Here is a 27,957-nt window from a genome sequence, read left to right on the forward strand (position 1 = left end):
GTCTAGTAGGTTGTGGAACATTCTTCCAACATCTATAAGAACAATGTCGTATTTTATGTTATTTTGTAAATCGTTGAAGACGTATTTGTTTAACAGATATTTTGACTGATTTTATTGAATTTTTCTTTTGTCTGTTATAAGTAGCCTTGATGAAAAAATTGTGGAATAACTCTCAAGCTAACTTGGTACAGCAAAGCGAATAGCACTTTTCGCATATAAGAGAGCACACAGTGACAAAAAGTTACTGTTTTGTCAGTACTTCAGCTGAAAAATCTTGAAAGCATATAATTTTTCGATTTTCATATTGAAGAAAACCCACTACACATTTATATCTCTCAGAATTTCTTATTTGTGGACAAAGTTCAGTAACTTAAAGATGACGGTCCTCAGGACCATGGACTTGATCTGACCAAGTTTGTGATCTGCAAGGCTCCTGAAGAGGATTGAAACTGACTGAGTGTGGGTCCGCTAATTCTTTCTTTGTCATCTTGTCCTTAGTGCGGCCTCAGACTCTCTCCTTCCTTGGGATTTGGGAAGCCATGGTAGCACTTTTATGGTTCACCTGGATTGTCAAAGTTTCCACTTGAAACGGGTATGAGATTTGAAATAGTAATCACCTCGGCGGGGGTGCTTGGCTGAAGGGGCTTGGGAGCTCACCTCACCAACACCCGTTTCCTAGATCAGCATCACGGTTGCTTCTTATTTAGTAATGGAAGCAATCTCTTATTTTCAGTGGGGAAATAGCCGGTATGGAACCCAGGTGCTATTTGCTCTGCAAAATTTGTGACACTTGCAATGATTGTTTATTGCTGATGTTATGCCCCTTTCTCCCAGTCTCTGAAATTGGGGTCCTCCACATGTTGTCATCTCTTTTCAACCACAGGGTAGGCATACCACATTGCAGGTATAGTGCTTATGAACTCCCCAGGAAGAGAGTAATGGCAATCCTCAGCTTATATGTAGTAGAGGTCAAAAATAAAATGGAATGTTTGAAACTATTTGGAAATGAATGGAGATTATTATAGTTTGATATTGATCCACATGCTTTGTGATGTTCTGGTCACCCCATGTCAAAGATATAGTACAACTAGAAAAAATATAGAGAAAGACAGCGAAAATAGTAAAGGGTATGGAACAGCTTACCTATGATGAAAAGCTAAATGAGTTAGGGCTTTTCAACTTGGAGACAGCTAAAATGAGATACGATGGTAAATACGAAATAGTTATTTTACTCTTTGAAAAGTAGGGGACACTATCTGACTTATTTTTAAAAGAGAAAGGTGCCCATCTTTCGACACAAATGGAGAGATGGGCATCCTTCTCCCAGGGTCGCCCAAATCGGCATAATCGAAAGTTGATTTGGGGCGTCCTCAACTGCTTTCCGTCGCAGGGACGACCAAAGTTCACGGGGGCGTGTTGGAAGCATAGCGAAGGCGGGACTGGGGCGTGCTAATGGAAAAAAGAAGGGCGTTCCTGACGAGCACTTGGCTGACTTTACTTGGCCCAATTTTTTTCATGACCAAGTCTCAACTGACCAGATGACCTCCCCTTACTCCCCACAGGGGTCACTAACCTCCCCCCACCCTAAAAAAAACTTTCAAAATATTTTTTGCCAGCCTCAAATGTCATACCCAGCTCCCTGTCAGCAGTATGCAGGTCCCTGGAGCAGTTTTAGTGAGTATTGCAGTGCACTTCAGACAGGCGACCCAGGCCCATACCCACCCCCCTACCTGTTACATTTGTGGAGGAAACAGCGAGCCCTCCAAAACCCACCAGAAACCCACTGTACCCACATGTAGGTGCCCCCCTTCACCCCTTAGGGCTATGGTAGTGTTGTACAGTTGTGGGGAGTGAGTTTTGGGGGGCTCAGCACCCAAAGTGCGGGAGCTATGCATGCACCTGGGAGCAATTTGTGAAGTCCACTGCAGTGCCCCCTAGGGTGCCTGGGTGATGTCCTAGCATGTCAGGAGGACCAGTGCACTACGAATGCTGGCTCCTCCCACGACCAAATGGCTTGGATTTGGTCGTTTCTGAGATGGGCGTCCTCGATTTCCATTATCGCTGAAAACCGGGGACGACCATCTCTAAGGACGACCTAAATGTTGAGATTTGGGCGTCCCCGACCATATTATCGAAATGAAAGATGGACGCCCATCTTGTTTCGATAATATGGGTTTCCCCGTCCCTTTGCGGGGACGTCCTGCGAGGACATTCTCAGCAAAACTTGGGCGCCCCGTTCGATTATGCCCCTCATTATGAAACTGATAGGTAGCACATTTAAAACAAATTGAAGAAATATTTTTTTACTCAATGCACAAGTAAGTTGTGAAATTTGTTTTCAGAGAATGTGGTCAAGGCAGCTGCCATAGCTAGATTTAAGAGAGTTTAAACAAGTTCCTGGAGGAAAAGTCCTTAAACCGTTATTAACTTGTAGACTTGGGGAAAACCACTGCAAATACTTGCATGTGAACAATAAGGATTGGTTTTACTCTTTGGAGTCTTGTTGGGTACTTGACTTAGTTTGACCAGTGTCAAAGACAGATTGGATAATGAGCTCTATAGACCTTTGGTTTGACACAATATGATACCACTTATATTGTAGATTATTTTGAAGGTCTGTATTTTTCCTTTTAGGCTACAATGACCACTCTGGATGACAAGTTACTTGGTGAGAAGTTGCAGTATTATTATAGCAGCAGTGATGAAGACAGTGAAAAAGAGAATCATCAGGCACCAACCTTCCATGAACCTGGGGTTAGAAAATCCAAGGTGAACAAGGATGGCAGTTCAGTCAATACAGGTAATATAAGAGCTGTAATCTATTAATACATTTTATATCTAGGGCACACTGTTGGATATGCACTGCAATTTCAGTAGCATATGTTTCAAGTTAATGTCATACAAACTCAGTGGTGTGCTGGTAAATGTTTAACAACAGGCTCTCTCCCCGGTCCCCCTCTGCGCCCCCCCCCCCCCCCCAAATTGCAGAGCTGGCTATAGCCGGGGAGAGAGCCTGGGGGGGGTTGGCAATGCAATCCTCCAGGAAAAATTAATTAAATGATCCCAGGTTCCAATCTAATTCATGTTTAATGTGCGATAAAATGCCATAAATAAGTAAATAAATATAAACTTTTAATGTTAAGCACCTGATTCTCAAAGTGAACTTATTCCAAACACTATAATGAAAATAAAATTATTTTTTTCTACCTTTGTTGTCTGGTGACTGTTTTTCTGATCATGCTGGCCCAGTATCCGATTCTGCTGCTGTTTGTCCTCTTAACTCCGTTTCCAGGGCTTCCTTTCCATTTATTTCTTTCCTTTCCTCCTTTCTTCTTCATTTCTGGTCCTCAGCTTCTGCCTATTTTCTTCATCCATGTGCAGTTTTTCTCCTCTCTTCCTTTCCCCTCAACTCATCTCCTTCCTCACTCTTCCCTCCCCTCCATCCATGTCCAGCATTTCTTTTCCCCTGCCCTCCATCCACCCATGCATATACCACTGCCTTTAAAACCAGGGATCTGTAGGCACCACACCGACATATCTCCTTTTCCGTCGCTTGAGTGTCTGCTGCTCAAACCAATGTACCCTGGGATCTCTTTTCAGGCGCAGTTGTTGACCCCAATGAGAGCTGAAAGATTTCTCTGTAACACATCGATGCTGCAAATGGTAATAATCACTCCCTTGAAGGATCGGCCCAAGGAAACTGAAGTGCTGCCTCCGGGCTACGCGAGCCGCCTCTTGGGCACCGCCATTGATCCGCACGGCCCAGCTGTTGGTGTAAATATGCAGCGCCAGAGCCAGACCGCAGAGCAGCACTAGAGACAGGCCTAGGGACAAGGACAAGCCGCCAGCTCTCATGGCATTGCCACCCGAAGGCTTTCGCCTTGTCGGCTTGCGTTCTTTGAATCCCTCACTTGTCTCGCATTCTTTCAATCCCGCGCTTGTCTCGCGTCCATAGCAACCTCCCTGCCAGCGCTGACTCTCCCCCGCTGCCGTTCGCATTTCAAAATGGCTGCCGAATCTCACGAGGCCGCCTCTGGAAGTCTCGGCGGCCATTTTTAAAGCGTGAATCGGCAGCGGGGGAGAGTCAGCTGGCAGCTGGCAGGCAAGACTGCCTGCCACAAAGAATTAGAAGAACAAGGAGTTGGTGAGGGACCGGATCCGGAGGGAGGGAGGAGAGCCAGAGCCGGCTCGCGATATTTAACAACCGGCTCGCAAGTCAGTAGAAAGATTAACAACCGGCTCTTGCGAGTCGGTGTGAGCCGGCTCCAGCACACCACTGTACAAACTGAAAATATTTTTTAAAATCACAGCATAGAAATGAGATCATATTTTTCCTTAACATCCTATTGGACCAGTCCAGACCAATGAGTTGTATCCATCTACCAGTGGAAGGAGATGGAGAATGAAAATAGTTCTCAATTGAGTTGCCCCTTAAAAGATATTGTGCAGCATTGAATGTTCAGTATTTCTCTGGTTCCCAAGCGGATGGATGACTGGCTAATAGCCCTGTTTCTGACTAGGTTTCTAACTAGTTTCAGTTGAGCTTTAACTACCCTTTTTGTGTTTTTTGCTGCTGAGCCAGTTATATGCTGAGTCTCAGTTGAGTAGAGGGTTTATTTATTTATTTATTGTATTTGTACCCCACATTTTCCCACCTCTTTGCAGGCTCAATGTGGCTTGCAGAGTATGGAAATGAAAACGTCGTTACATGATTAAAAAAAAAAAAAACAGTCAATCATAAGCTGAGGTGAAAGAGGAATTCAGATGGAAAGGTGTTAGGTAAGGTCGTGTGAGAAGTGTTTTAGGTGTACTTGGGTCGTTTAAGGAATGATTTGTTTCATTGAGGGGTGACTTTTGTAGGCTCTGTTGAAGAGATGTGTTTTCAAAGCTTTGTGAAAGCTTGTTAGATTGGTTATGGTTTTCAGGGCCATGGGTAGTGCGTTCCAAGACTGTGTGCTTTTGTACGCAAAGGTAGTAGCATAAGCCTGTTTGTATTTCATTCCTTTACAGCTGGGGAAGTTCAGGTTGAGGAATTTGCGGGCCGATCTTTTGGCATTTTTGGGCGGTAAGTCCACTAGGTTTAGCATATAGAGTGGGGCTTCTGCATGAATGATTTTGTGTAGAGTCGTGCAGATCTTGAACTCAATTTGTTCCTTGAGTGGGAGCCAGTGCAGTTTCTCTCTGAGGGGTTTCGCACTTTCGTATTTAGGTGTTCCAAAAATGAGTCTGGCTGCGGTGTTCTGGGCTGTCTGGAGTTTTTTGATGGTCTGTTCTTTGCAGCCTGCCTACAGAGCGTTACAGTAGTCCAAGTGGCTTATTACCAATGACTGTACTAGGGTGCGGAAGATGTTTCTTGGGAAGAAAGGTTTTATTCTTTTGAGTTTCCACATCGATTGGAACATTTTTTTCGTCGTATTCTGCGCGTGGGTGTCGAGAGTGAGGTTTCGGTCAATGGTGACTCCAAGGATTTTCAGATTTTCTGAGATAGGAAGTGTGCAGTAGGGTAGTTGTTTGTATTGTATTGGGAGGTGAGAATTAGACATTGTGAGTTTTTTCTGCATTGAGTTTTAACTTGAATGAGTCCGCCCAAGAGTGCATAGTCTGGAAGCTCTGGTTGATCTCGTTGGTTATTTCATTTAAGTCGCTTTTGAACGGGATATGGATCGTAACATCGTCGGCATATATGTAGGGGTTAAGGTTTTGGTTGGCTAGGAGTTTGGCTAGTGGTATCATCATTAGGTTGGTGAGAGGGGGGATCCTTGGGGAACTCCACTGTCCTGTTTCTGTTATAGGTGAGCCCTTAGGTTCCCTGAGGCCCCGCAAGACCTCAGAGGACAGCCGCACACCCCGAATCTTCACCCGCGGCGACCGCCGTTCACCAAGGGTTGAGCCCCCAGCTGCAGGCTGCCATCAATCTAATGGCACAGTCGAATGAGCGGTGAGGCGGTAGACTCTCCGCCTCCACGGGGCTGAATACATCTATGAAGTCCCGATAGGCCACCGGCAGGGAGCCTAGATCAGCCCGAACCCCCTCGGGCACCATAGTTAATGCGGGGCAGCCGCCGGTCCGGCCCCTGCAGCAGGTCTCCCGACAGGTGTCACCCCAAGACCGGATCCTTCCCCCGATCCAGTCAATCACGGGATTGTGACACCGTAGCCAGGGCAACCCTAGGACCACCGGGTGAATGGTCCGGGACAGCACCAGGAATTGAACCTCCTCCTGGTGACCCTCCCCTACCTGAAGTCCCAAAAAGGGGGTGACGTCCGTGACTGGCTGCGGTAAGGTAGTTCCCTGAATAGAGGTGACTTGCAACGCCGGTCGACGAGGAAGCGTGGGCCAGCCCATCTGTCGTAGTAGTTCGTGCCCAATGAAGTTGCCCCCCGACCCAGAATCCACCAGGGCCTGGGTCTGGATCATGGTCTCGTGCCAACGTAGTGTTACTGGCAGTATTATCAGGGAGGCCGGTAGGGGAGCGGAATGCCCCAAGACCCCTCCCCTCAAGGTGCCTTGGGGGAAGCGTTTCCCGCCTGAGCGGGACAAGTACGGACAAAATGCCCTGCCTCACCGCAAGAGAGGCACAGTCCGTCCCACAAGCACTTCTTCCGATCTGACGGAGCCAGCCGTTGACGGCCAATCACCATCGGTTCCTCCCCATTCCCCTTGGAGTCCCGGTTCCCACGACGGGGGGACGGGCCTTTACCGGTCCGGGAGGCGCCCTGAGCCCACTTTTGCCGTTCCGCCCTGGCTCTAGCTCGCTCCTGGAATCGGGTATCTACTCGTATACAGAGCGAAATCAGTGCATCCAATTGCCCCGGGACCTCCCGCCCTGCCAACTCGTCCTTGATTCGCTCTTGCAGGCCTTCCTTAAATATGGCCACCAGGGACTCCTGATTCCAGCGCAGTTCCTTGGCTAGTGTCCGAAAACGAATGGCATAGTCCGCTACCGTCCCCTCCCCCTGTTGAATCCGCAGCAGTTCCGACGCCACAGAAGACGGTCTGCCCGGGAGGTCGAATACCATGCGGAAGCGGCGCTGGAATTCGCCGTAATCGTCCAAGATGGGGTCCTGTTGTTTGTTTAACGGTGACACCCATGCCAGGGCCTTCCCCTCGCACAGGCCCATGATAAATCCCACCTTGCTTTGGTCTGAAGCAAATGCCTCCGGTTGCATCCGGAAGGCCAAGTTGCACTGATTGAGGAACCCCCGACACCCTCCAGGGGCCCCATCATATCGTGCCGGCTCAGGGAACCGAGGTCCCGCGCGGAACCCTCCCGAACGGGGGGGCCGCAGCGGCCTGGTTCTGTACCTGAAGCGTGGAAAGTTGAGGGCACACGTTTTGGAGCGCCCCTGATAGGGCGTTCAACTGCTCCTGCTGTTGCTGAAATACCTTGGCTAGGTCCCGTAGATCGGGCTGCGTAGGCGAGCTCATGGCTTCCGTTTCCTGTCCTGTTTCTGTTATAGGTGAGCCCTTAGGTTCCCTGAGGCCCCGCAAGACCTCAGAGGACAGCCGCACACCCCGAATCTTCACCCGCGGCGACCGCCGTTCACCAAGGGTTGAGCCCCCAGCTGCAGGCGGCCAGCAGGACTGCTGGAACCGCGGGGTGACGGCCGGCCTGGCTGGTAGTCAGCAACTCAGTCTCTGAAGGGCAGCTAGCAAGGACGGCTAGCACTGAAGAGGACACAGTCTCTGAAGACAGCTAGCAAGGACGGCTAGCACTGAAAAGGAACACAGTCCCTGAAGGTGGCTAGCAAGGACGGCTAGCACTGAAAAGGAACACAGTCTCTGAAGGTGGCTAGCAAGGACGGCTAGCACTGAAGATGGACCCAGTCTCTGAAGGTGGCTAGCAAGGACGGCTAGCACTGAAGATGGACCCAGTCTCTGAAGGTGGCTAGCAAGGACGGCTAGTACTGAAGATGGACCCAGTCTCTGAAGGTGGCTAGCAAGGAAAGGAACACAGTCTCTGAAGAGCAACACTCCGAGATCCACTGTGTCGGCTTCTGACATCTGAAACGGAAGCACTGGCCCCTTCCCGTTCCGTAGTTTAAATCCCCCACCAGTCCATCCCTTCCCTGGAAGAGGAACCAATCCCCTCGGCCCTGGCAGGCAAGGAGCGCCTGGATTGGCCAGCCCACCTTGCAGGCGGAGTCTCAACTGCAATGCGCCAATCCGGCGCGAGTAGGCGGAGCTTGCTCGCTGGTCCGCGCCGAGCCAGGGAGACGACGACGCCGGCGCCGCCATCTTGGCCGGCGTGCTCCCTTCTCCGAGGCTGGCGTTCGCTCCAGCGGGTCGCCGGCCTCGGGCCGACCCGCAGCAGCGCCGGCCCCGTCGGCGGCTCGTCTCCGCCGCCCTGAACACCGCGAGCCCCGCCGACCATCGCTCCCCCCCGAGAGAGCCCAGGTAAGGGCCCGGGACGGGACATCCGCATTCTGGTCTCCAAGGTGGTGATCTGTCCGTATTCGTTATTACTTGGTAGGATCTGGTGGTGAGGAATCCTTCAAACCATTTGAGAACTGGGCCTCCGATTCCGAAGTACTCTAGTAGGTGTAATAGTATTCCATGATCCATCATGTCGAAGGCACTAGACATGTCGAATTGTAGAATGAGTATGTTCTTGCCGGTTGCGATCGTTGTTTTGAATGTGTTCATTGCCGACACTAGTACAGTTTCAGTACTATGATTTGATCGAAATCCTGATTGAGACTCATGTAGAATTGAGTGTTTGGTCAGGTATTCTGTGAGTTGTTTCGTCACTATGCCTTCCATCAATTTTGTTGTGAGTGGGATGGAAGCAACTGGTTGGTAGTTGGTTAAGTCCATTGTGCTTTTCTTGGTATCTTTAGGCAGAGGAGTGAGTAGGATATTTCCATTTTCCGTGGGGAAGAGTCCATTCTTTGGGGTTGCCTTCTTTGGAATAAGCTCCTGTTTAAAAAAAGGTCTCTAAGATCCCTACCACCCCTCCCCCCTCCTGGACCACCAGCATCTCCTTTGAAAGTCTACATTTGTTGAACCTGGTCTGATTTATCTCAGCTATTTAAGTACAGTAGTGTTCTCTTTGTTTCTGTGCCTTTTTAAATGCACAGAAGTATCTGGCTTGTTCATTCCTCACAACAGGTTTGCTCTCCTCCCCAGCTGCATGAGTTACTGACAAAAAGCCTGGTTTCTTTAAGCAGCCAATCCAGACGGCATTGCTCAGGCCCATCATCCTATCCTGGGGCCGCTCACCTGTACGAGCTAGGCGCGGCGCAGAGTGGCCCAAGTCGAGCGAACTAACTGCGGGAGATCGACTGCACGAGGGTGGGGAATGCTGGCGGAACTCCCCGAGTGCTAGGAGCGACAGGGGGGACGGTAAGCGGAGACGGAGCCGAGGATCGGTGGATCTGCGCTCTGGCTGCATCAATCGGCGCTGTGAGCCCGACGTGCTTCCTGGCAGGATCAGCCGGAAGAGAAGCGAATCGAAGAAACGAAAAGATCCCAGCACAGACCAACGAGCCCCGGTCCCTCGAAATGCTGTGGAACAGCCTTTCCAGGACCAAACTGACAGAAAAGAGAGAATACAATCACGAACTTCGGTACTAGCCTCTGAGACTGATAAGCGCCGGATGCGAACCGATGAACTAACTCCACGTGGAAGGGACGGTGTTCTTCCAACTGTAATGTTTTAACTGCTTAGTAGACATCTATTATCATAATATTACATCTAAAACTGTAAGTTAAATGCCTTTAAATGTCTGCTAGGGTTTCCATAGCATTTTTACTGGAGCAAGATATGTCAAGCTTTTAACTGCTTAATAGGCGTCTCATATCATAAGATTGTATCTAAAATTATAACTTACCTATCATCAAGCCGATCAATCCATAGACTGGTGGGTTGTGCCCATCTACCAGCAGGTGGAGATAGAGAGCAATCTTTTGCCTCCCTATATGTGGTCATGTGCTGCCGGAAATTCCCCAGTATGTTCTCTATCTCAGCAGGTGTGTGGTCACACAGCAGCAGCTCTGGCTAGGTCTCCAAGCCTAATTGTTTAGGTTTTGTTGAGTACCTGGGGTTGAGGGCTCTTCGTGAGCAAGTGCAAACCTGGTGGTGCCAGGTCCCTCCTTTTCTCCCCCCTCCCGCTGGCTCCGTTAAACAAACAAAAAATTTTTTTTTTTAAACGTTCAAAAAGGACGTCCATTTGCAGCTGCTCACTGGAACAAGTCGTCGCTGCTCGGAGCAAGAAGCAAGTAATTTTTACCTTTTACTAGTGGGCAGGAGGTTCCCCGAACGGTCTCCATGTGGCTATGGCCTCGGATGGCTAGGGCACGAAAAGATGCTCCCCGGAACGCGTTCGCGCGCCTAGCGGGGAAGCGGGGGGATCGAAGGTAGAGTCACCCTTTTTGGGTGCCCTCTCGGAGCCCGGAGAGTTCACCGGTTTTTCCTCCGGCACGGCGGCCTTTCCCGCCTTAGGCGCCCATCCCCCGCTGGATGCCCTCCCGGTCGTGAACGGCCACGTGGCTCGGTCAGCTTCTTCTTGGGCCGCCCTCGAGATGGGAGACGTTAACAGCTTGGTCGCTCTTGAATCGGGCGACAGTAAGAAGTCGGCGAAATTAAAACGCCCTTCTTCCCGCGCGGCTCCTTCTCGGAGTTTCGCGCCGGACACCATTTTGGACGCGCAACACGCCTCCCCCCCCCCCCCCCGCTCTTGGGAGCGCAGATGGAGGGCGCCTCTAGGGCTGCGGCACAGGCTGCAGAAATGCACAGACTGGGGGGTTTCTCCCCTGAGTTCATTTTGCTGCTGCATCAGGCCTTTCTTATGCAGAACCAGTGCTTTTTTTGTGCCGGTACGCAACGGTACGGCGTACCGGCACCTTTTTTTTTTTGCTCCCCCCGCCCCGTGAGTCCATGTCCCGCACGCAGTGCCAGCCCCTATTTCCGGCCGCTGCTGCTTCTCTTGTTGAGCAGCAGCGGCCGCTACACAAAGAAAAAGATTTTTTTAAAAACTTCAAACCTGGCTGAAACGCGGCACCCCGGCACTGTAGACAGCCATTAGGCATTGGCTGTTGCCACGCAGCCGCTCCTCCTCTTGCCTCTACGTCACTGCGCTCCTCCGGGGTCTTCCTCCAGAGGCAGTGACGTAGAGGCAAGAGGAGGAGCGGCTGCGGGGCAACAGCCAATGCCTAATGGCTGTCTACAGTGCCGGGGTGCCGCGTTTCAGCCAGGTTTCAATTTTTTTTTAACTTTTTCTTTGTGTAGCGGCCGCTGCTGCTCAACAGGAGAAGCAGCAGCGGCCGGAAATAGGGGCTGGTGCCGCGTGCGTCGCGACTTCGCGCCGTTCGCGGGAAACTTGGCAGGGAGAGGGAAACCAACAGAGGGAAGGATTGGGGGGAGAGAGAAAGAGGGAAACCAACAGAGGGAAGGATTGGGGGGAGAGAGAAAGAGGGAAAACAACAGAGGGAAGGATTGGGGGGAGAGAGAGAAAGAGGGAAACCAACAGAGGGAAGGATTGGGGAGAGAGAGAAAGAGGGAAACCAACAGAGGGAAGGATTGGGGAGAGAGAGAAAGAGGGAAACCAACAGAGGGAAGGATTGGGGAGAGAGAGAAAGAGGGAAAACAACAGAGGAAAGGATTGGGGAGAGAGAAAAAGAGGGAAAACAACAGAGAGAAGGATTGGGGAGAGAGAGAGAGGGAAAACAACAGAGGGAAGGATTGGGGAGAGAGAAAAAAAGGGAAAACAGAGGGAAGGATTGGGGAGAGAGAGGGGAAAACAGATGGAAGGATGGGGAGAGAGAGGGAAAACAGATGGAAGGATTGGGGAGAGAGGGGAAAAACAGATGGAAGGATTGGGGAGAGAGGGGAAAACAGATGGAAGGATGGGGAGAGAGAGGGAAAAACAGATGGAAGGATGGGGAAAGAGAGAGGGAAACAGATGGAAGGATGGGGAAAGAGAGGGGGAAAACAGATGGAAGGATGGGGAGAGAGAGAGGGGGAAAAACAGATGGAAGGATGGGGAGAGAGAGAGGGAAAACGGAAAGATGGGGAGAGAAAGAGGGAAGACGCTGGATGGAAGAATGCAGAAAGAAATAGGGGAGACACTGGAAGGATGGGGAGAGAAAGCAGAGCTGCTGGATGGAAAAGGGGAATAGAGAAAGACTGGAGAATAAGAGGAAGGGCATGGGGAGAACAAGGGTGAGGAAAAGATGAAAAGCCCCACAGGTAGATGAAGGAAATTAAAGAATGGATAGTAAGAATGAATTAAATCTGGACAGAGAGAGCCTGAAAAATATTGAAGAAAGCAAAGAAAAAGGAGACAAAAATGACAAATGGCACAGAAGAGTTAAGCGAAAACAAAGGAAAGCAGAATCACAGACTGGGACCAATATGGAAAGAAAAACAGTCACCAGACAACAAAGGTAGAAAAAAAAATCATTTTATTTTCATTTTAGTGTTTGTAATATGTCCAATTTGAGAATTTACATTGGCTGTCTTATTTTGCACTGGGTATACTGGAGCTGTAAGAGCTTACAGAGCTTATTTATAATGAAAAAAATCACGTTATTTTTTTTCTCCTATAGTACTGTAATATTTTCAATGATGTCTGTTTATATGCGCCATGGCTGGTGTAGGGGGTGTGGTTAATGTGGGTGTGGCTATCATATGGGTGGAGCCATATGTGGTGACCCCGCCCATAATGAGTACCGGCACCTTTTTTTCTACAAAAAAAGCACTGTGCAGAACATACCTGCCCCTGCTCACCCCTCTATGCTTAAGCGCCCTCGGGTGGATCTTCCACCTTCAGGGGACTCGGTCTCCTCTGATGTGGATAACGGTAGCGTGTTCTCCCAGAGATCCTTAGCGGACTGTATGGAAGAGACTGACCCTCGCTCGGATGGAGCGGACGACCCCTCTGCAGCACGGCTTTTTCGCTCAGAGGACTTGCCCAACCAGCTTGTGCAGGCCATGAGCATTTTGAAGATTGCCTCTCCGGGGAAGGCTGTTTCTCAGCTTCTACTGGCTCCGCCATTTTGCTGGGAACGAAGCGCCCGCCTAGAACCTTCCACGTTCATGAAGCCATGCAGACCTTAATTTCAGCGCAATGGGATGCCCCTGAGGCGAGCCTGAAAGTAGCCAGGGCTATGTCCCGTCTGTACCCCTTACCTGAGGGGGAACGGGAAGCCTTTGTCTGGCCCATGGTAGATTCCTTGATCACTGCTGTGACTAAGAAGACGGCGCTGCCGGTGGAAGGTGGCACTGCCCTGAAGGACGCCCAGGACAGGAGAATGGAGGCGGCCTTAAAGTCGTCCTTTGAGGCGGCCGCTCTGAGTTTGCAAGCCTCGGTTTGTGGCTCCTACGTGGCTAGGGCGTGCCTGACTGTTTTGCAGCGGGCTTCCCCCTCGGACCCTTCCTGCAGGGCGGAATGGCCGACCCTGGAGTCGGGTTTGGCCTACTTGGCAGACTTGCTGTATGATGTTTTGAGAGCCTCGGCCAAGGGTATGGCTCAGACAGTCTCTGCATGGCGGTGGCTCTGGCTTAAGCACTGGTCTGCTGACCATGTCTCTAAGTCTCGCCTAGCCAAGTTGCCTTTTAAAGGCAGGCTGCTCTTTGGGGACGAGCTGGACAAGATCATGTCGGAGCTCGGCACGTCCAAGGGCAAGAGGTTGCCGGAGGTCAGGACTCAGGCCGGCAGTGCCCGTCCTGGTTCCTCTAAGGGCCGATTCCAGGAAGCCCGTCGGTATCGCCCGGGCAAGTCGGCCTCCTCTGCCTCCGCTTCCTTCAAACGGAACTTCTCCCCCAAGCAGCATTCCTTTCATAGGGACCGCCGTCCCAGAGGTTCGTCCTCCGGCCTGCCCCCAGGGTCACGTACCCAATGACGGGGACCTGGTCCATGGCCCAGTGTAGATAGGAGGAAGGTTGTCCTCGTTTCTGGGCGAGTGGACCAGGGTAACTTCAGACGCTTGGGTTCTGGAAGTCATCAGAGACGGCTACAAGCTAGAGTTCTGCCGACCCCTAAGAGACTGGTTTGTAAACTCTCCTTGCAAGTCTCAGGTCAAAGCAGTTGCCGTGCAGCAGACTTTGAACAACCTGATCCGCCTGGGCACGGTGGTCCCGGTGCCAGTAGATCAGCTTGGCAAGGGGCGCTACTCCATTTACTTTGTGGTGCCAAAGAAAGAAGGCTCTGCTCGGCCTATTCTCAAGGGAGTCAATCAGGCATTGAAAGTTCGGCACTTCCGGATGGAGACCCTCTGCTCCGTAATAGCTGCGGTGAAAAAGGGAGAATTCCTGGCCTCCCTGGACATCAAGGAAGCTTACCTACATATTCCCATCTGGCCGCCTCATCAGCGCTTTCTGCGCTTTGCAGTGCTGAGCCGACACTTCCAGTTCAGAGCCCTCCCGTTCGGGTTAGCTACAGCTCCGCGGACCTTCTCCAAAGTAATGGTGGTCATCGCGGCCTTCCTCCGCAAGGAGGGAGTGCAAGTCCATCCCTATCTGGACGACTGGCTGATCCGAGCCCCTTCCTATGCGGAGTGCGGGAGAGCTAGACAGGGTCATTGCTCTTCGGAGCTCCCTGGGATGGATCATCAACTGGGGGAAAAGCCAGCTGCGCCCGACTCAGTCCCTGGAGTATCTGGGAGTTCGATTCGACACCCAAGTGGGCAGAGTGTTCCTGCCAGACAACCGGAGCCGTCAAGCTTCGGACCTAGGTGGGCCAGTTCCTAGCCTCCTCTACTCTTCGAGCTTGGGACTGTGTGCAGCTGTTGGGCTCCATGACGGCCACGATGGAGATAGTGCCCTGGGCCAGGGCTCATATGAGACCACTACAGCACTCTCTTCTGCGGCGGTGGACTCCAGTCTCGGAGGAGTATGCCGTATGCCTTCCTTTGGATCCAGCGGTGCGAAAGGCGCTGAGCTGGTGGCTGAGGCCAGGCAAGCTGTCCGCAGGAATGCCTCTTACGACCCCGGAGTGGGTTGTCGTCACGACGGATGCCTGCTTGAAGGGCCGGGGAGCCCACTGCCTGGGACGGACAGCGCAGGGGCTCTGGTCTCCTGCAGAGACGAAATGGTCCATCAACCTCCTAGAACTCCGAGCCATTCGGTTGGCGCTTCTAGAGTTTCTCCTGGTACTGGTGCTGAGGCCTGTACGGGTCCTGTCGGACAATGCCACGGCTGTGGCCTATGTCAATCGCCAGGGAGGTACCAGGAGCGCCCCTCTAGCCAAGGAGGCCATGAAGCTATGCCTGTGGGCGGAAGCGAATCTGGAAAAGCTGTCGGCGGCCCACATTGCGGGAGTCATGAATGTCAAGGCGGACTTTCTCAGTCGCCATACCTTGAATCCTGGAGAGTGGCAACTGTCTGCTCGGGCGTTCTTGGACATCACGAAACGCTGGGGCCGGCCAAACCTGGATCTGATGGTGTCCTTGGCCAATTGCCAAGTGCCGCGTTTTTTCAACAGAGGACGGGACCCTCGATCTCTGGGAGTCGATGCTTTTCTCCAGGAGTGGCCGGCACAGGAGCTTCTCTACGTGTTCCCGCCCTGGCCCATGATGGGCAGGGTGCTAGGCCGGGTGGCAAAGCATCCGGGCCGGGTGATCCTGGTGGGTCTGGATTGGCCCAGACGTCCCTGTTATGCGGACTTAGTCAGACTCTCGGTGGATGGCCCTCTGCGACTGGCAGCGGAGCGGGGCCTCTTACATCAGGGTCCCGTGGTGATGGAGGATCCCTTCTCCTTTGGTCTTACGGCCTGGCTCTTGAGTGGAAACGGCTGAGGAAGAAGGGCTTCTCAGACAAGGTCATCGCCACTATGCTGAGAGCGAGGAAACGCTCGACTTCCACCACTTACGCCAGGGTTTGGCGTACCTTTGCGTCGTGGTGCGTGGCAGGCTCTATATCGCCCTTCACTGCTCCAATCTCTTCAGTGTTGGTGTTCCTGCAAGAGGGGCTGGAGAAAGGCCTGTCGCTCAGTTCGCTGAAAGCCCAGGTGGCGGCTCTAGCTTGCTTCAGGGGTCGTCTGAAGGGGGCTTCCCTGGCTTCACAGCCGGATGTGGTACGCTTTCTCAAAGGAGTTAATCACCTGCGCCCCCCTCTGCACTCGATAGTGCCTACGTGGAATCTCAATCTGGTGCTAAGGACCTTGCAGAAGCTGCCCTTCGAGCCCTTGCCAAGGGCATCGCTGAAGGACCTGACGTTGAAAGCAGTCTTCCTGGTGGCTATCACATCAGCCAGAAGAGTTTCCGAGCTCCAGGCGCTCTCGTGTAGAGAACCGTTCCTGCGATTCACTGAGGCAGGAGTATCGATTCGCCCAGTGCCTGCCTTCCTGCCCAAGATTGTTTCTCGATTCCATGTGAATCAGCAGCTTTACCTACCCTCCTTTCGTAGGGAGGATTACCCAGAGGAGTACCCTGCGCTCAAATACCTGGATGTTAGACGGGTAATCATCAGATACTTGGAAGTGACCAATGATTTCCGGAAGTCGGATCATCTGTTCGTGCTGTTCGCAGGCCCTCGTAAGGGTCTGCAGGCATCTAAGCCTACGGTGGCACGTTGGGTCAAAGAGACGATCGCGTCAGCTTATGTGGCGGCAGGGAAGATTCCGCCTATTCAGCTGAAGGCACACTCTACTAGCAGCCTCAATGGCGGAGTCCAGATCTGTCTCCTTGGAAGAGATTTGCAGAGCGGCTACTTGGTCGTCGGCTCATACCTTCTCACGACGTTACTGCTTGGATGTGACTGCTCGGGCTGAGGCCCAATTTGGGGCTTCAGTGTGGCGTTCAGGGATTTCCATGTCCCGCCCTGGGTGAGTACTGCTTCGGTACATCCCACCAGTCTATGGATTGATCGGCTTGATGATAGGGAAGGTAAAATTATGTATCATCTCTCTATATAAAAAGCAACACCAACGTTCTATGAAGCCTCCAGCCGGAAGTGTGAAGGGGGCGAGATATCCGGTTTCCCTATGAGTGTCTGCCCCGCCCTCTCTGTAACACAGTCAGTGAAGGAAAACAGCAGAGCACGAAATCAAATCGCTGGCTCTGTAACAGTGAAGGACTCAGAGGGGGGAGGGGAGAGAGGTCAGAGGGCAGGGACACACACACTCCCACATGCACACAGAAGAAAACATTGCTAGCCCCCGTTTCATTTGCATCAGAAACGGGGCTTTTTTACTAGTACCTGATAATTTTCTTTCCCTTAATCATAGCCGATCAATCCATAGCCCCTGCCAGATATCTGTATTGTTTGTGTTCTGGTTATATTTCAGGTTCAAGTTCAGTCTTCATTTCCTGTTCACGAGGACTTCGTGTTCAAGTTCTTCCAATTGAAGTCTCTTCGAGTTGAGACGATTCGTGTTACAGTGAGCTTCTGCTTCCTCTCCCCCCGTTTCGGCGGTGGCTGGACTGATAACTAAATTATGCCGGCGCTCCCTCCCGCTTCGGGCGGCTGTAGGGTAGCTTTGTATCCCTCCCACTTCGGCGGTGTTAGGGTAAGCCAGCTCCTCCCGCGGTTGCGGTAGCAGGATAAGCCAGTTCTCCCCGCGTCGGCGGGTGTGGTTTCCTGCCCACCGCCCCGGCGGTGGTGCGCTGGAATATTTCCCCTCCCCCGCTTCGGTGGTGGTGAGCTGGGCAGAGTGTCCCTTTGTGGGTGTAATTCTCTAAGTGCTGAGTCCTGCGGATGGAGCTTTGATATCGACATACTGGGGAATTTCCGGCAGCACATGACCACATATAGGGAGGCAAAAGATTGCTCTCTATCTCCACCTGCTGGTAGATGGACACAACCCACCAGTCTATGGATTGATCGGCTATGATTAAGGGAAAGAAAATTATCAGGTATGATACATAATTTTACCTTAAATGTCGGTTAAATGCTTACCATGTACCTCACAGTACCATATTGAAGCATGATTCATAACCTTCTAAATGCTTAATAGGCATCTCATAGTCTCATAGTCACATACTGCATCTGAACTGTAATTTGTTAAACGCTCCCTAAATAACTAACACTGATATAAACCCCAGCAAATTATTATTCATAATTACCTATTATCTCTCCCTAATCCAGCACACAACCACAAACCCTAACATAGGCATCACTACTCTCAAACTATCGACACAATACATATACAGCATGCCTCTCCAGAAAATCCATGATAAATCTACTAGCCACGGTCACCATCAACAGGAAGGAATGAAAGGACATAACAAACTCATACATAAAGAAGACAGACAACTGATAAAAATTAGTACTACCTCAAACCTAACTGAACACCACCAACAAATACAAATAGGATACATCAATGCCAGATCGGCAGTCAATAAAACCACGATACTTACCGACTGGATTACAACTGACCATCTCGACTTCCTACTAATTAGCGAAACTTGGATCCATGATCCCAAAGATCCAATAATTTTAGAACTTTGCCCCCCAGGATACAAAATTACCCACTGGACAAGAGAAGGAAAAAGAGGAGGAGGCATAGCAAAAATCTATAAGTCTCAATTCAAAGTCACAACAACAGCGGAATCTATTCTCCCCCAACTCGAAATAGCCTCAGTCAGAATTAACGACTCCAACTTACGTGATCACCTAAACCTAATCCTATTTTACAGACCCCCAGGCAACTGGCAAGACGCACAAACGCACTTTCTGGATTTCATATCGAATACTTGTGTTTCCACCCAGAACCTTCTCATAGCAGGTGATATCAACCTTCACCTTGAAGATACTAACTCAAGCAATGTACGCGAATGCAAAGACTTCCTCCAACTATGGGAACTCCAATGGCCAAACACACAACCCACCCATAACATAGGACATACACTAGATATCATCACTCACAAATTCTCACCAGAACCAAATATCACACTAATAGACACAAAATGGACAGATAGACCATGGTCCAACCACTACAGTGCAAACCTTTCCATCCACTGGAGAACAAAAAAGACACAACAAAAACAACAAACATATACTACGAGAGGCAAAATAGACCCACTAACATTCTGGCAGCAACTCTACACTGATGAATGGACTATACCTACAGACTCACCCCAATTTCTCCAAGATTGGGATAACAGATGCAGAATAACACTAGACAATATAGCACCACTTCAAACGGGTGGTGGACTTTGGTCCTGGGGAACTGAGGAACAGAGTTTGATTCCCACTTCAGGCACAGGCAGCTCCTTGTGACTCTGGGCAAGTCACTTAACCCTCCATTGCCCCATGTAAGCAGCATTGAGCCTGCCATGAGTGGGAAAGCGCGGGGTACAAATGTAACAAACAAACAAAAAAAAAAAAAAAACCAGAACCTCACATAGAAAAAAACTCAATACCATGGTTTAATGAAGAATTAAAAGAACTAAAAACACAAGTCAGAAGATTGGAAAGAGCATGGAGCAAGAAAAAAGACAAAAACACACACAAAGAATGGAAGCAACTACAAAGAAAATACAAATAAACTATCAGACAAACAAAAAGGACCTATTACAAAACCAAAATAGGATCAAACTACAAGGATACACACAAACTCTTCTCACTCGTAAACAATCTTCTAAACACTACCAAGGTTACCTCCAACAACTCAGATTCCCCATCAGCAACTAACCTTGTGAACTACTTCAACGAAAAAATCATAAAGCTCCGACTGATGATACCCACTACCACAACGGACTACACAAGTATCCTTGAATGTCTAGACCCAAAACCCGGAGAATGCCCAGCAGATCGATCATGGACCAACTTTGACACGATCTTATCAAAAGAAATTTCATACTGGCTAGGAAAATATGCCAAATCGCAATGCAAATTAGACATCTGCCCTAACAGTCTAATAAGATCCGCACCCAAACAATTCAAAACAGACCTCACGAAGCATATAAACTACAGGCTACAAAATGGACTCTTTCCTATGGATAAAGGAAACATCCTACTCACTCCGCTACCAAAAGATGCTAAAAAAAGCACAATGGACCTAACTAACTACCGACCAGTAGCATCTATTCCACTCATGACCAAACTCATGGAAAGCATAGTGACGAAACAACTTACTGAACACCTAAATAAACACTCAATTCTGCACGAGTCCCAATCAGGATTTCGGACGAATCACAGCACTGAAACCGTACTAGTGTCCGCAATGAACTCATTCAAACAAGCAATTGCGACAGGTAACAAATATCCTCCTCCTGCAATTCAACATGTCCAGTGCCTTTGACATGGTCAACCATGAAATGCTATTACATATACTAGAATACTTTGGAGTAGGAGGCACTGTTCTCAAATGGTTCAAAGGATTCTTGACCACAAGATCATACCAAGTAACAATGAACGCGGACAGATCACCACCATGGATACCTGAATGTGGAGTCCCCCAGGGATCCCCTCTCTCACTAACATTGTTCAACCTAATGATGATACCTCTAGCCAAACTAGTAGCCAATCAAAACCTCAACCCCTACATTTATGCAGATGACGTCACAATTTACATCCCATTCAAACAAGATCTAAATGAAATCACCAACGAGGTCAACCAAAGCCTCCAAATAATGCACACCTGGGCAGATGCATTCCAATTAAAACTTAACGCAGAAAAAACACAATGTCTTGTACTCACCTCACAACATAACAGAAAAAACTTTAACGCCATAATCACACCATACCGTTCTTTTCCGGTCTCACAAAACCTGAAAATTCTCGGAGTCACCATTGACTGAAACCTCACTCTTGATACCCACGTGAAAAACACTACGAAAAAGATGTTTTACACCATGTGGAAACTTAAGAGTAAAACCTTTCTTCCCAAGACACGTCTTCCGTACCCTGGTACAGTCAATGGTAATAAGCCATCTGGACTACTGCAATGCACTATACGCCGGGTGCAAAGAACAGACAATCAAAAAACTCCAAACTGCCCAGAATACAGCCGCCAGACTCATATTTGGAAAAACCAAATATGAAAGCACAAAACCCCTAAGAGAGAAACTTCACTGGCTTCCACTTAAGGAATGCATTGCGTTCAAGATCTGCACGATTGTACACAAAATCATTCATGCAGACGCCCCAATCTACATGCTAAACCTAGTGGAACTACCTCCCAGAAACGCCACAAGATCATCCCACAAATTTCTCAACCTGCACTACCCCAGCTGCAAAGGTCTTAAATACAAGCTGATGCACGCCACTACCTTCTCTTACAAGAGCACGCAGATATGGAATGCATTACCTACAGACCTGAAAGCAATCAAAGAAACATCTATCTTTCGAAAATCTCTGAAAACATTCTTCTTCAACAAGGCCTACAATGAGAACCTATAACCTCACTAAGTCCACTCAACTATGAACGCACACCTTCCATAACTACCCTAACAACTCTCTTCCTTCTTCCCTCTCCCCTTCCTTAATCGCTACACATTACTAACTGTATCCGATATCCTGTTATGACAATGTTATCAAATCTATGTAAGCCACATTGAGCCTGCAAATAGGTGGGGGAATGTGGGATACAAATGCAATAAATAAAAAAAATAAATAAAAAAGCTACTATTTCTCTTTGACTCTGTTTTTAGCTACTTCTGTTTCTGTGCTGCTTGAAATTTGTCACAATTTTTTCCTGACAGAATTCTCTTCCTGTTTCTATCGCTTTGGGGTTTGTTTGTTTGTTTTTTTGGTGCCTGGTTAAGATAGCCCTGACAAAGGGGCCCACCCCCGAGTATTTTACCTGTTCTGCTCCTGCAACTCTTTCTGAGTCCTGCTGCTGCTTTGAGATGACGTATGTCTCCCCTTTGCCATCCTAGTTTGAGTTCTCACTGTCTGAACTGTCTCCCTCTTCCTCCTGCCTACCCTGTGCCCCGCCCCCATCCCAGCCATCCTCCAGTGTTCCTGTGGGCCACCAGCAGAGTCAACATGGAAAACAAGCTGCTTCGGCTGGCCCCAGAAGCGTTCCCTCTGTTGTGTCCCACCTTCCTATGTCTGCGTTGGCAGGACACAACAGAGAGAATAGTTCTGGGACCGGCCGAAGCAGCTTGTTGACACTGCTGGGAAGGTTGCCAGGGGGTAGGACGGGGCAAGAGAGATACCGGACCATGCGGGGCAGGCAGTAGGAAGAGGGAAACATTCTGGACTATAGCAAGGTGGATGGGAAGGAAGGGTAAGATGTATTTCCAGACCATGGGAAGGGGAGAAAGGGAGAGGGATGCCAGAATGTAGTGAAGAGGATACTGGGACAGAGATAACAGAACACAGGGGTGCGGAAGGAAAGATGCTGCACTGGAGAGGGAGTTAAAGGAAAAGAGCTCAGATGAGGGAGTGGGGGAGAAGAGATACTGGAGTTCCAGAGGGAGAGAGACAGTTTGTTTTTATTATACTTTTTATCTTTGTGAAGGGCAACTGTGTCGGGGTGCTGTTTTTTTTTTTTTCTATTTATGCTGGCTGACTGTCCTAGCTGTATGACTTTTACAGTAGGCAAATCTAAACACTTATTAGCTCTTCTCTCCTTGCATTTAAAAATGGAGCTCACATTAAGTGCCTCTCCCTTTAATTCTTTCACAGGTGTGGATCCTGAGGTCAGCTAATTGCTAATCTTGTGAACTGCATTTGTGAAATGCTGGAACATACTGGTGTTGATTTTTGTCAGTTCTCATGTCGTGCCTTATGTAGTCTTCTGCAGCTTCATACAATTCCAGAACTTGTGGGATAGTTGGGTCCATCAACCAGTTGGTGGAGATAGAGAACTGAAACTGAGCTGAGACATTTCTCTTGGCATCCAGTCAGTATTTTCTATCTCCAGCAGGTGGATGGACACACTTTTCAGCTTCTGAGTGATTTGCTCCTGGTCCAGCTGGTTAACTGGTCCCCAGTTGAGCTTTGTGGGTGACTTGAGTCTGCAGAGTCAGTTCCATGCCTCTGGTGCTCCTTGAATTTACTTCTTGCTTCCCTTCACTTCTGCACTGTTTCCCTTCACTTTTTTCCTTCTCTTATACTGCCTACCTGCATTAACCTCTATGGCATGGTGTGGGATTCTCTGTCAATCCCTTGCAGATGCTGTTGTTCAATTTTCCAGTCTCATTCTGTTGGGAGATTTTAACGTCCATGTTGATGATCAATCATCTCCTAGATCACGTCAGTTTTCTGTATTTTGTCTTCATTGTCACTCACCCAGTCTGTGACTTTCCTATGCACAAATCAGGTCATACCTTACATTTGGTGTTAGTCTCCTCTTTTTCTCTTGCTTTTTTTTCCCCCCAACTTTACACATTTCCTGGGCAGACCATTTTTGGTCACTTTCCAATTGTCTCTTACTTCTCTCAAGACTAGTTCAGCCCGCCCCTTCAAAACCTGATCCTTACATCGCATTGATTACTCTGCATGCCACTGTTCACCTTTTTCTCCCCAGACTACCTTTGTCTACCATTGGAAGAACAGGTTGAAAATTGGAAATCCACTCTCTCAGTTGTGTTTTATTTGATTTTATTGCTCCTGTCTGCACAATTTCCTCTTCTAATCGAAAAGAACTTTGGTTCCATAACATTCTTAGTCTCTTAAAATGCCAAGTGAGGCGTGCAGAATGACTTTGGCACAAAATGTCCTCAGCTGTTACTCTCCAAGCTTGTAAATCTCTTCAGCATTAATACAATGTGAAAGTTCAGTTAGCAAAGAAGACATATTTCTCTAACTTCATCATTTCCTCTGATAATCCACCTACTACTACTACTACTACTATTTATCATTTCTATAGCGCTACAAGGCATACGCAGCGCTGTACACCATACACAAAAAGACAGTCCCTGCTCAAAGAGCTTACAATCTAGATAAGACAGGTACCCATACTTGATTGGAAGTCTGGATGCAGAGCGTGCGTTCGACAGGGTGGGGTGGCCGTTCATGCTTGCAACTTTTAGATGGGTGGGGATCAGTGGCTGGTTTTATGATGCGATTCAAACAATGTACTGTGAACCACGAGCCAGTTTGCTGGTGAATGGAGTGAGAACGGCATCATTTTCCATTAATAGAGGCACAAGACAGGGTTGTCCCCTTTCACCACTATTGTTTCTACTAGTGTTGGAACCGCTGTTATGTGTGATAAGAGCAGAAAAGGATATAAGAGGAGTGTGTATGGGAGAGCATGTTCTGAAAGTTTTAGCACAGGGATCTTTACCAAGGTTACTTCAAATTATAACAGAATATGGTGTAACTCAGGGTACAAATTGAATCTTAATAATTCATTAGCCATGCCTCTACAAGAAAAGACACGTACATGTTGGAGGGGAGGGTTTTCCCTTACATGGGCTACAGATAAAATTGTTTATTTAGGGGTGACTATACCAGTAGACCTTTCTAAATTGTATGCTCAGAATATTCACCCCTTACTTATTGAAACGAAGAGAACACTGGGACTTTGGCATGATTGCCCCTTAATGCTGGTGGGGCGCATTTCCTTATTTAATATGATGCTAGCGCCTCGCTGGCTATACATGTTCCAAATGCTACCACTAGCGTTGAGGAGAAAGGAAGAGAGAGAGCTACACAAAGCATTTCAGAGCTTTTTGTGGAGGGGGAAAAGACCCAGGTTACCGATGTCTATTTTGCAGAAGCCAAAAGAACAAGGAGGAATGGGTTTGTTGAATGTTAAATACCTGTCAGTGGCCTGTTCAATGAGACACATGAGAGACTGGATAGTAGGGACTAGTGATTTTTCTGATAGACCAATAGAGGAGGCCCTAGTACCGACAGTGCATTTAAGCTGGCTGCTACACACAATATCTGGCTGCCGAATAAAAGAATTGGTGAGGAACCCACTACTACTGTCAGCCAGAGCGAACTGGAGATGGATTTGTCGAAGGCATGGGTTCTCCGCGACAAGCACCCCATATCTGCCCATACATCGGAACCCAGACTTTCCAGCTAGTACAAAATCTAAAGTGTTCCGATGTTGGGAAGCGAAAGGGTTGAAATACATTAGTCAACTCCTTACAGAAGATGGTCTTATAAAACCCTTCTCAGATATTAAACAGTCATTTGGACTTCTAAATACAGACTGGTTTGCATATTTACAGATCCAACATTACATATCTTCTTTGGGTTGGATCAACTTGACAGAAGATGCGCAAGATGTTTTAAGTGAAGCACTCACGCTAGGGGCAAGTAACGCAGTACCCTTACGCTTCCACCACAGATATCTTAAAGACACGACAGAGGAAGTGAATTTTACACTTCTTACAAGTTACTGGACAGCAGATTTACAAAATGCACTCACTGAAGAACAGTTTCGGTTATACTTACTTACCATCCAGAAACAGGAGACATTCCCAAGGTTGTGGGAATTACAATACAAGTTCGCACTGCGGCTCTATATTTCCCCATGGAGAGCTTTTCAAGCAAAGATGGGATCAGGTGGTACTTGTTCGAAATGTTCACAACAACAAGCTACGCTCGGCCATATGTTTTGGAATTGTATGTCTATTCAAGATTTCTGGAGACGAGTTGTGGATACAGTGTCGCAGCTTTGGAGGCGAGCTATAATAGTTTCCTCTTTAATCCTTTTTGATGAATTCCAGCTGGGTGACAAGCCCCCGTCAGGCTTAAGACAATTCCTCCATAAAGCAATATTGATGGGGAAAAAAGTGATTCTGTTGGGTTGGAGAGAGACCCAGAGTCCCTCTATGAGCGTGTGGAGAACGAACATGATAGACTTGTTGAAATTGGAACACTGTGGAGAACGTGGGACCTCCTCTGTAATGGCTAAGAGACAGTTTGATAGCACATGGCGCAGGTTTTTGGCTACACTTCATCCAGTGGCACGCAGGAGAATCCTTTTACATTTATAACCACTTCACTAATATTGGTCCGAAGGGAGAGGGGGGTGGATGGGGGGGGGGGGGAGGATGGGGGAGAAATCGATGTAAAACGTTGTATGTGATCTGGTTTGTGATTGTATTGGTTAATGTTTAATAAAATGTTTTCAAATAGATAAGACAGGTAAACAGAACAAATAAGGGTAAGGGAATAAATAGGTAAGGTTAAGGACAGGGCAAGTGAGTAGTGGTTAGGAGTTAAAAGCAGTGGTAAAGAGGCGGGCTTTAAGTTTGGACTTGAAAACGGCCAAAGACAGGGCTAGACGCACAGGTTCGGGAAGTCTATTCCAGGCGTGAGGTGCAGCAACACAAAAGGAATGGAGTCTAGAATTAGCAGTAGAGGAGAAGGGGACGGATAAGAGAGATTTATCTACAGAACGGAGTACCCGAGAGGGGGCGTAGGGCGAGACAAGAGTGGAGAGGTACTGGGGAGCTCTGGTTTCTAGACTTAGTTCTAAACCTTCCAAATTGGAGCATCTACCCCCAACTGCAAACTCTAGCTTCTTATTTCTGTGATAACTTGCTGCACAGGGTAGTAACCTTTTCTTCGACTACATTGACTCCAACCAATTCCTCCACTCACTCCTCCTCTTAAGGACGGACTGTTTCATCAACATGGACCGCTTTTTCAATCCCTTCCCTCACAATTCTAACAAATGCACCTCAATTCTTGAAGGAACTTGGTCCAAGTCATAAGAATTCTTTGAATTAGACAAAATTATTCTTCTAGTTTCTTTAGATCTCTCTGCTGCCTTTGACCTCATCGATCATTCACTGTTACTTTCTTGTCTTTCTGATCTTGGCATTACAGGTTGTCCTTCAAAAAATGGAAAAAGGACCCAAATGAAGAAAATAAAAAGCAACATAAGCACTTGTAAGTCAGATGTAAAGCATTAATAAAGAAGGCTAAAAGAAAATATGAAGAAAAACTTGCCATAGAGGCTAAAACTCACAGTAACAACTTTTTCAGGTTCATCAGAAGCAGAAACCTGCGAGGGAATCCGTGGGACCGTTAGATCACAAAGGGGCGCTCAGGGAGGACAAGGCCATAGCGGAGAAAATGAATGAATTCTTTGCTTCTGTCTTTAAGGAAGAAGATGTAAGAGATCTGCCTGTACCGGAAATGGTTTTCAAGCGTGATGAAGCGGAGGAATTGAAAGAAATCTCGGTGAACCGGAAGATGTGCTGAGCCAAACTGGCAAATTAAAGAGTAGTGAATCACCTGGACCGAATGGCATACATTTGAGGGCACTCAAAGAACTCAAGCATGAAATTGCTGATCTGCTGTTAGTAATACGTAACCTGTCGTTCAAAATCGTCCGTACTACCTGAAGATTGGAGGGTGGCCAATGTGACGCCGATGTTTAAAAATGGTTCTATGGGTGATCCGGAGAATTATAGACCGGTAAGCCTGAAGTCAGTGCCGGGCAAAATAGTGGAAACTATTATAAAGAATAAAATTATAGAAGACATAGACAAACATGGTTTAATGGGACAGATTCGGCATGGGTTCAGCCAAGGGAAGTCTTGCCTCACCAATTTGCTTCATTTCTTTGAAGGTGTGAATAAACATGGGGATAAAGGTGAGCCGGTTGATGTAGCATATCTAGATTTTCAGAAAGCTTTTGATAAAGTTCCTCATGAGAGACTCCTGAGACAATTAAAGAGTCATGGGATAGGAGGCAAGGGTCTGGTGTGGATTAGGAATTGGTTATTGGGCTGACAACAGAGGGTAGGGTTAAATGGTCATTTCTGTCAATGGAGGAGAGTACACAGTGGAGTGCCGCAGAGATCTGTGTTGGTACCAGTACTTTTTAACATATTTATAAATGATATCCGAATCTGAATGACAAATGAGGTGATCAAATTTGCGGATGATAGAAAACTATTCAAGGTTGTTAAAACGTGTGGACTGTGAAATATTGCAGGAAGACCTTAGGAAATTGGAAGACTGGGTGTCCAAATGGCAGATGAAATTTATGTTTAAATCTTTTTATTATTATTATGAGTATTAAACATAGTAAAAATACAAAAGTCTCATTGATACACAATCCCATAGCAATAACACCCCCCCTCCTATTAAGCATGAAACAATGGTAATTAAAGACACTCAAAGAACACAAGCTTAATTGACT

General features: G+C 48.3%; 1 protein-coding gene across 3 annotated transcripts in view; it reads left to right on the top strand.

Moving 5' to 3' along the window:
- PDCL (phosducin like) overlaps nucleotides 1–27,957 on the top strand; it is a 200,843-nt gene that overhangs the window by 101,030 nt on the left and 71,856 nt on the right. For 2 of the 3 annotated variants that reach the window (XM_030206957.1, XM_030206958.1), the window contains exons 2-3: nucleotides 499–592; nucleotides 2,635–2,800. In XM_030206957.1, the coding sequence (XP_030062817.1) occupies nucleotides 554–592; nucleotides 2,635–2,800 (205 nt within the window). In that variant the 5' untranslated portion in view covers nucleotides 499–553. The remainder of the gene's footprint in view (nucleotides 1–498; nucleotides 593–2,634; nucleotides 2,801–27,957) is intronic. The other variant, XM_030206959.1, reaches the window with a different exon arrangement.

The sequence above is a fragment of the Microcaecilia unicolor genome, chromosome 6, assembly GCF_901765095.1.
Source record: "Microcaecilia unicolor chromosome 6, aMicUni1.1, whole genome shotgun sequence".
Classification (NCBI taxonomy): domain Eukaryota; kingdom Metazoa; phylum Chordata; class Amphibia; order Gymnophiona; family Siphonopidae; genus Microcaecilia; species Microcaecilia unicolor.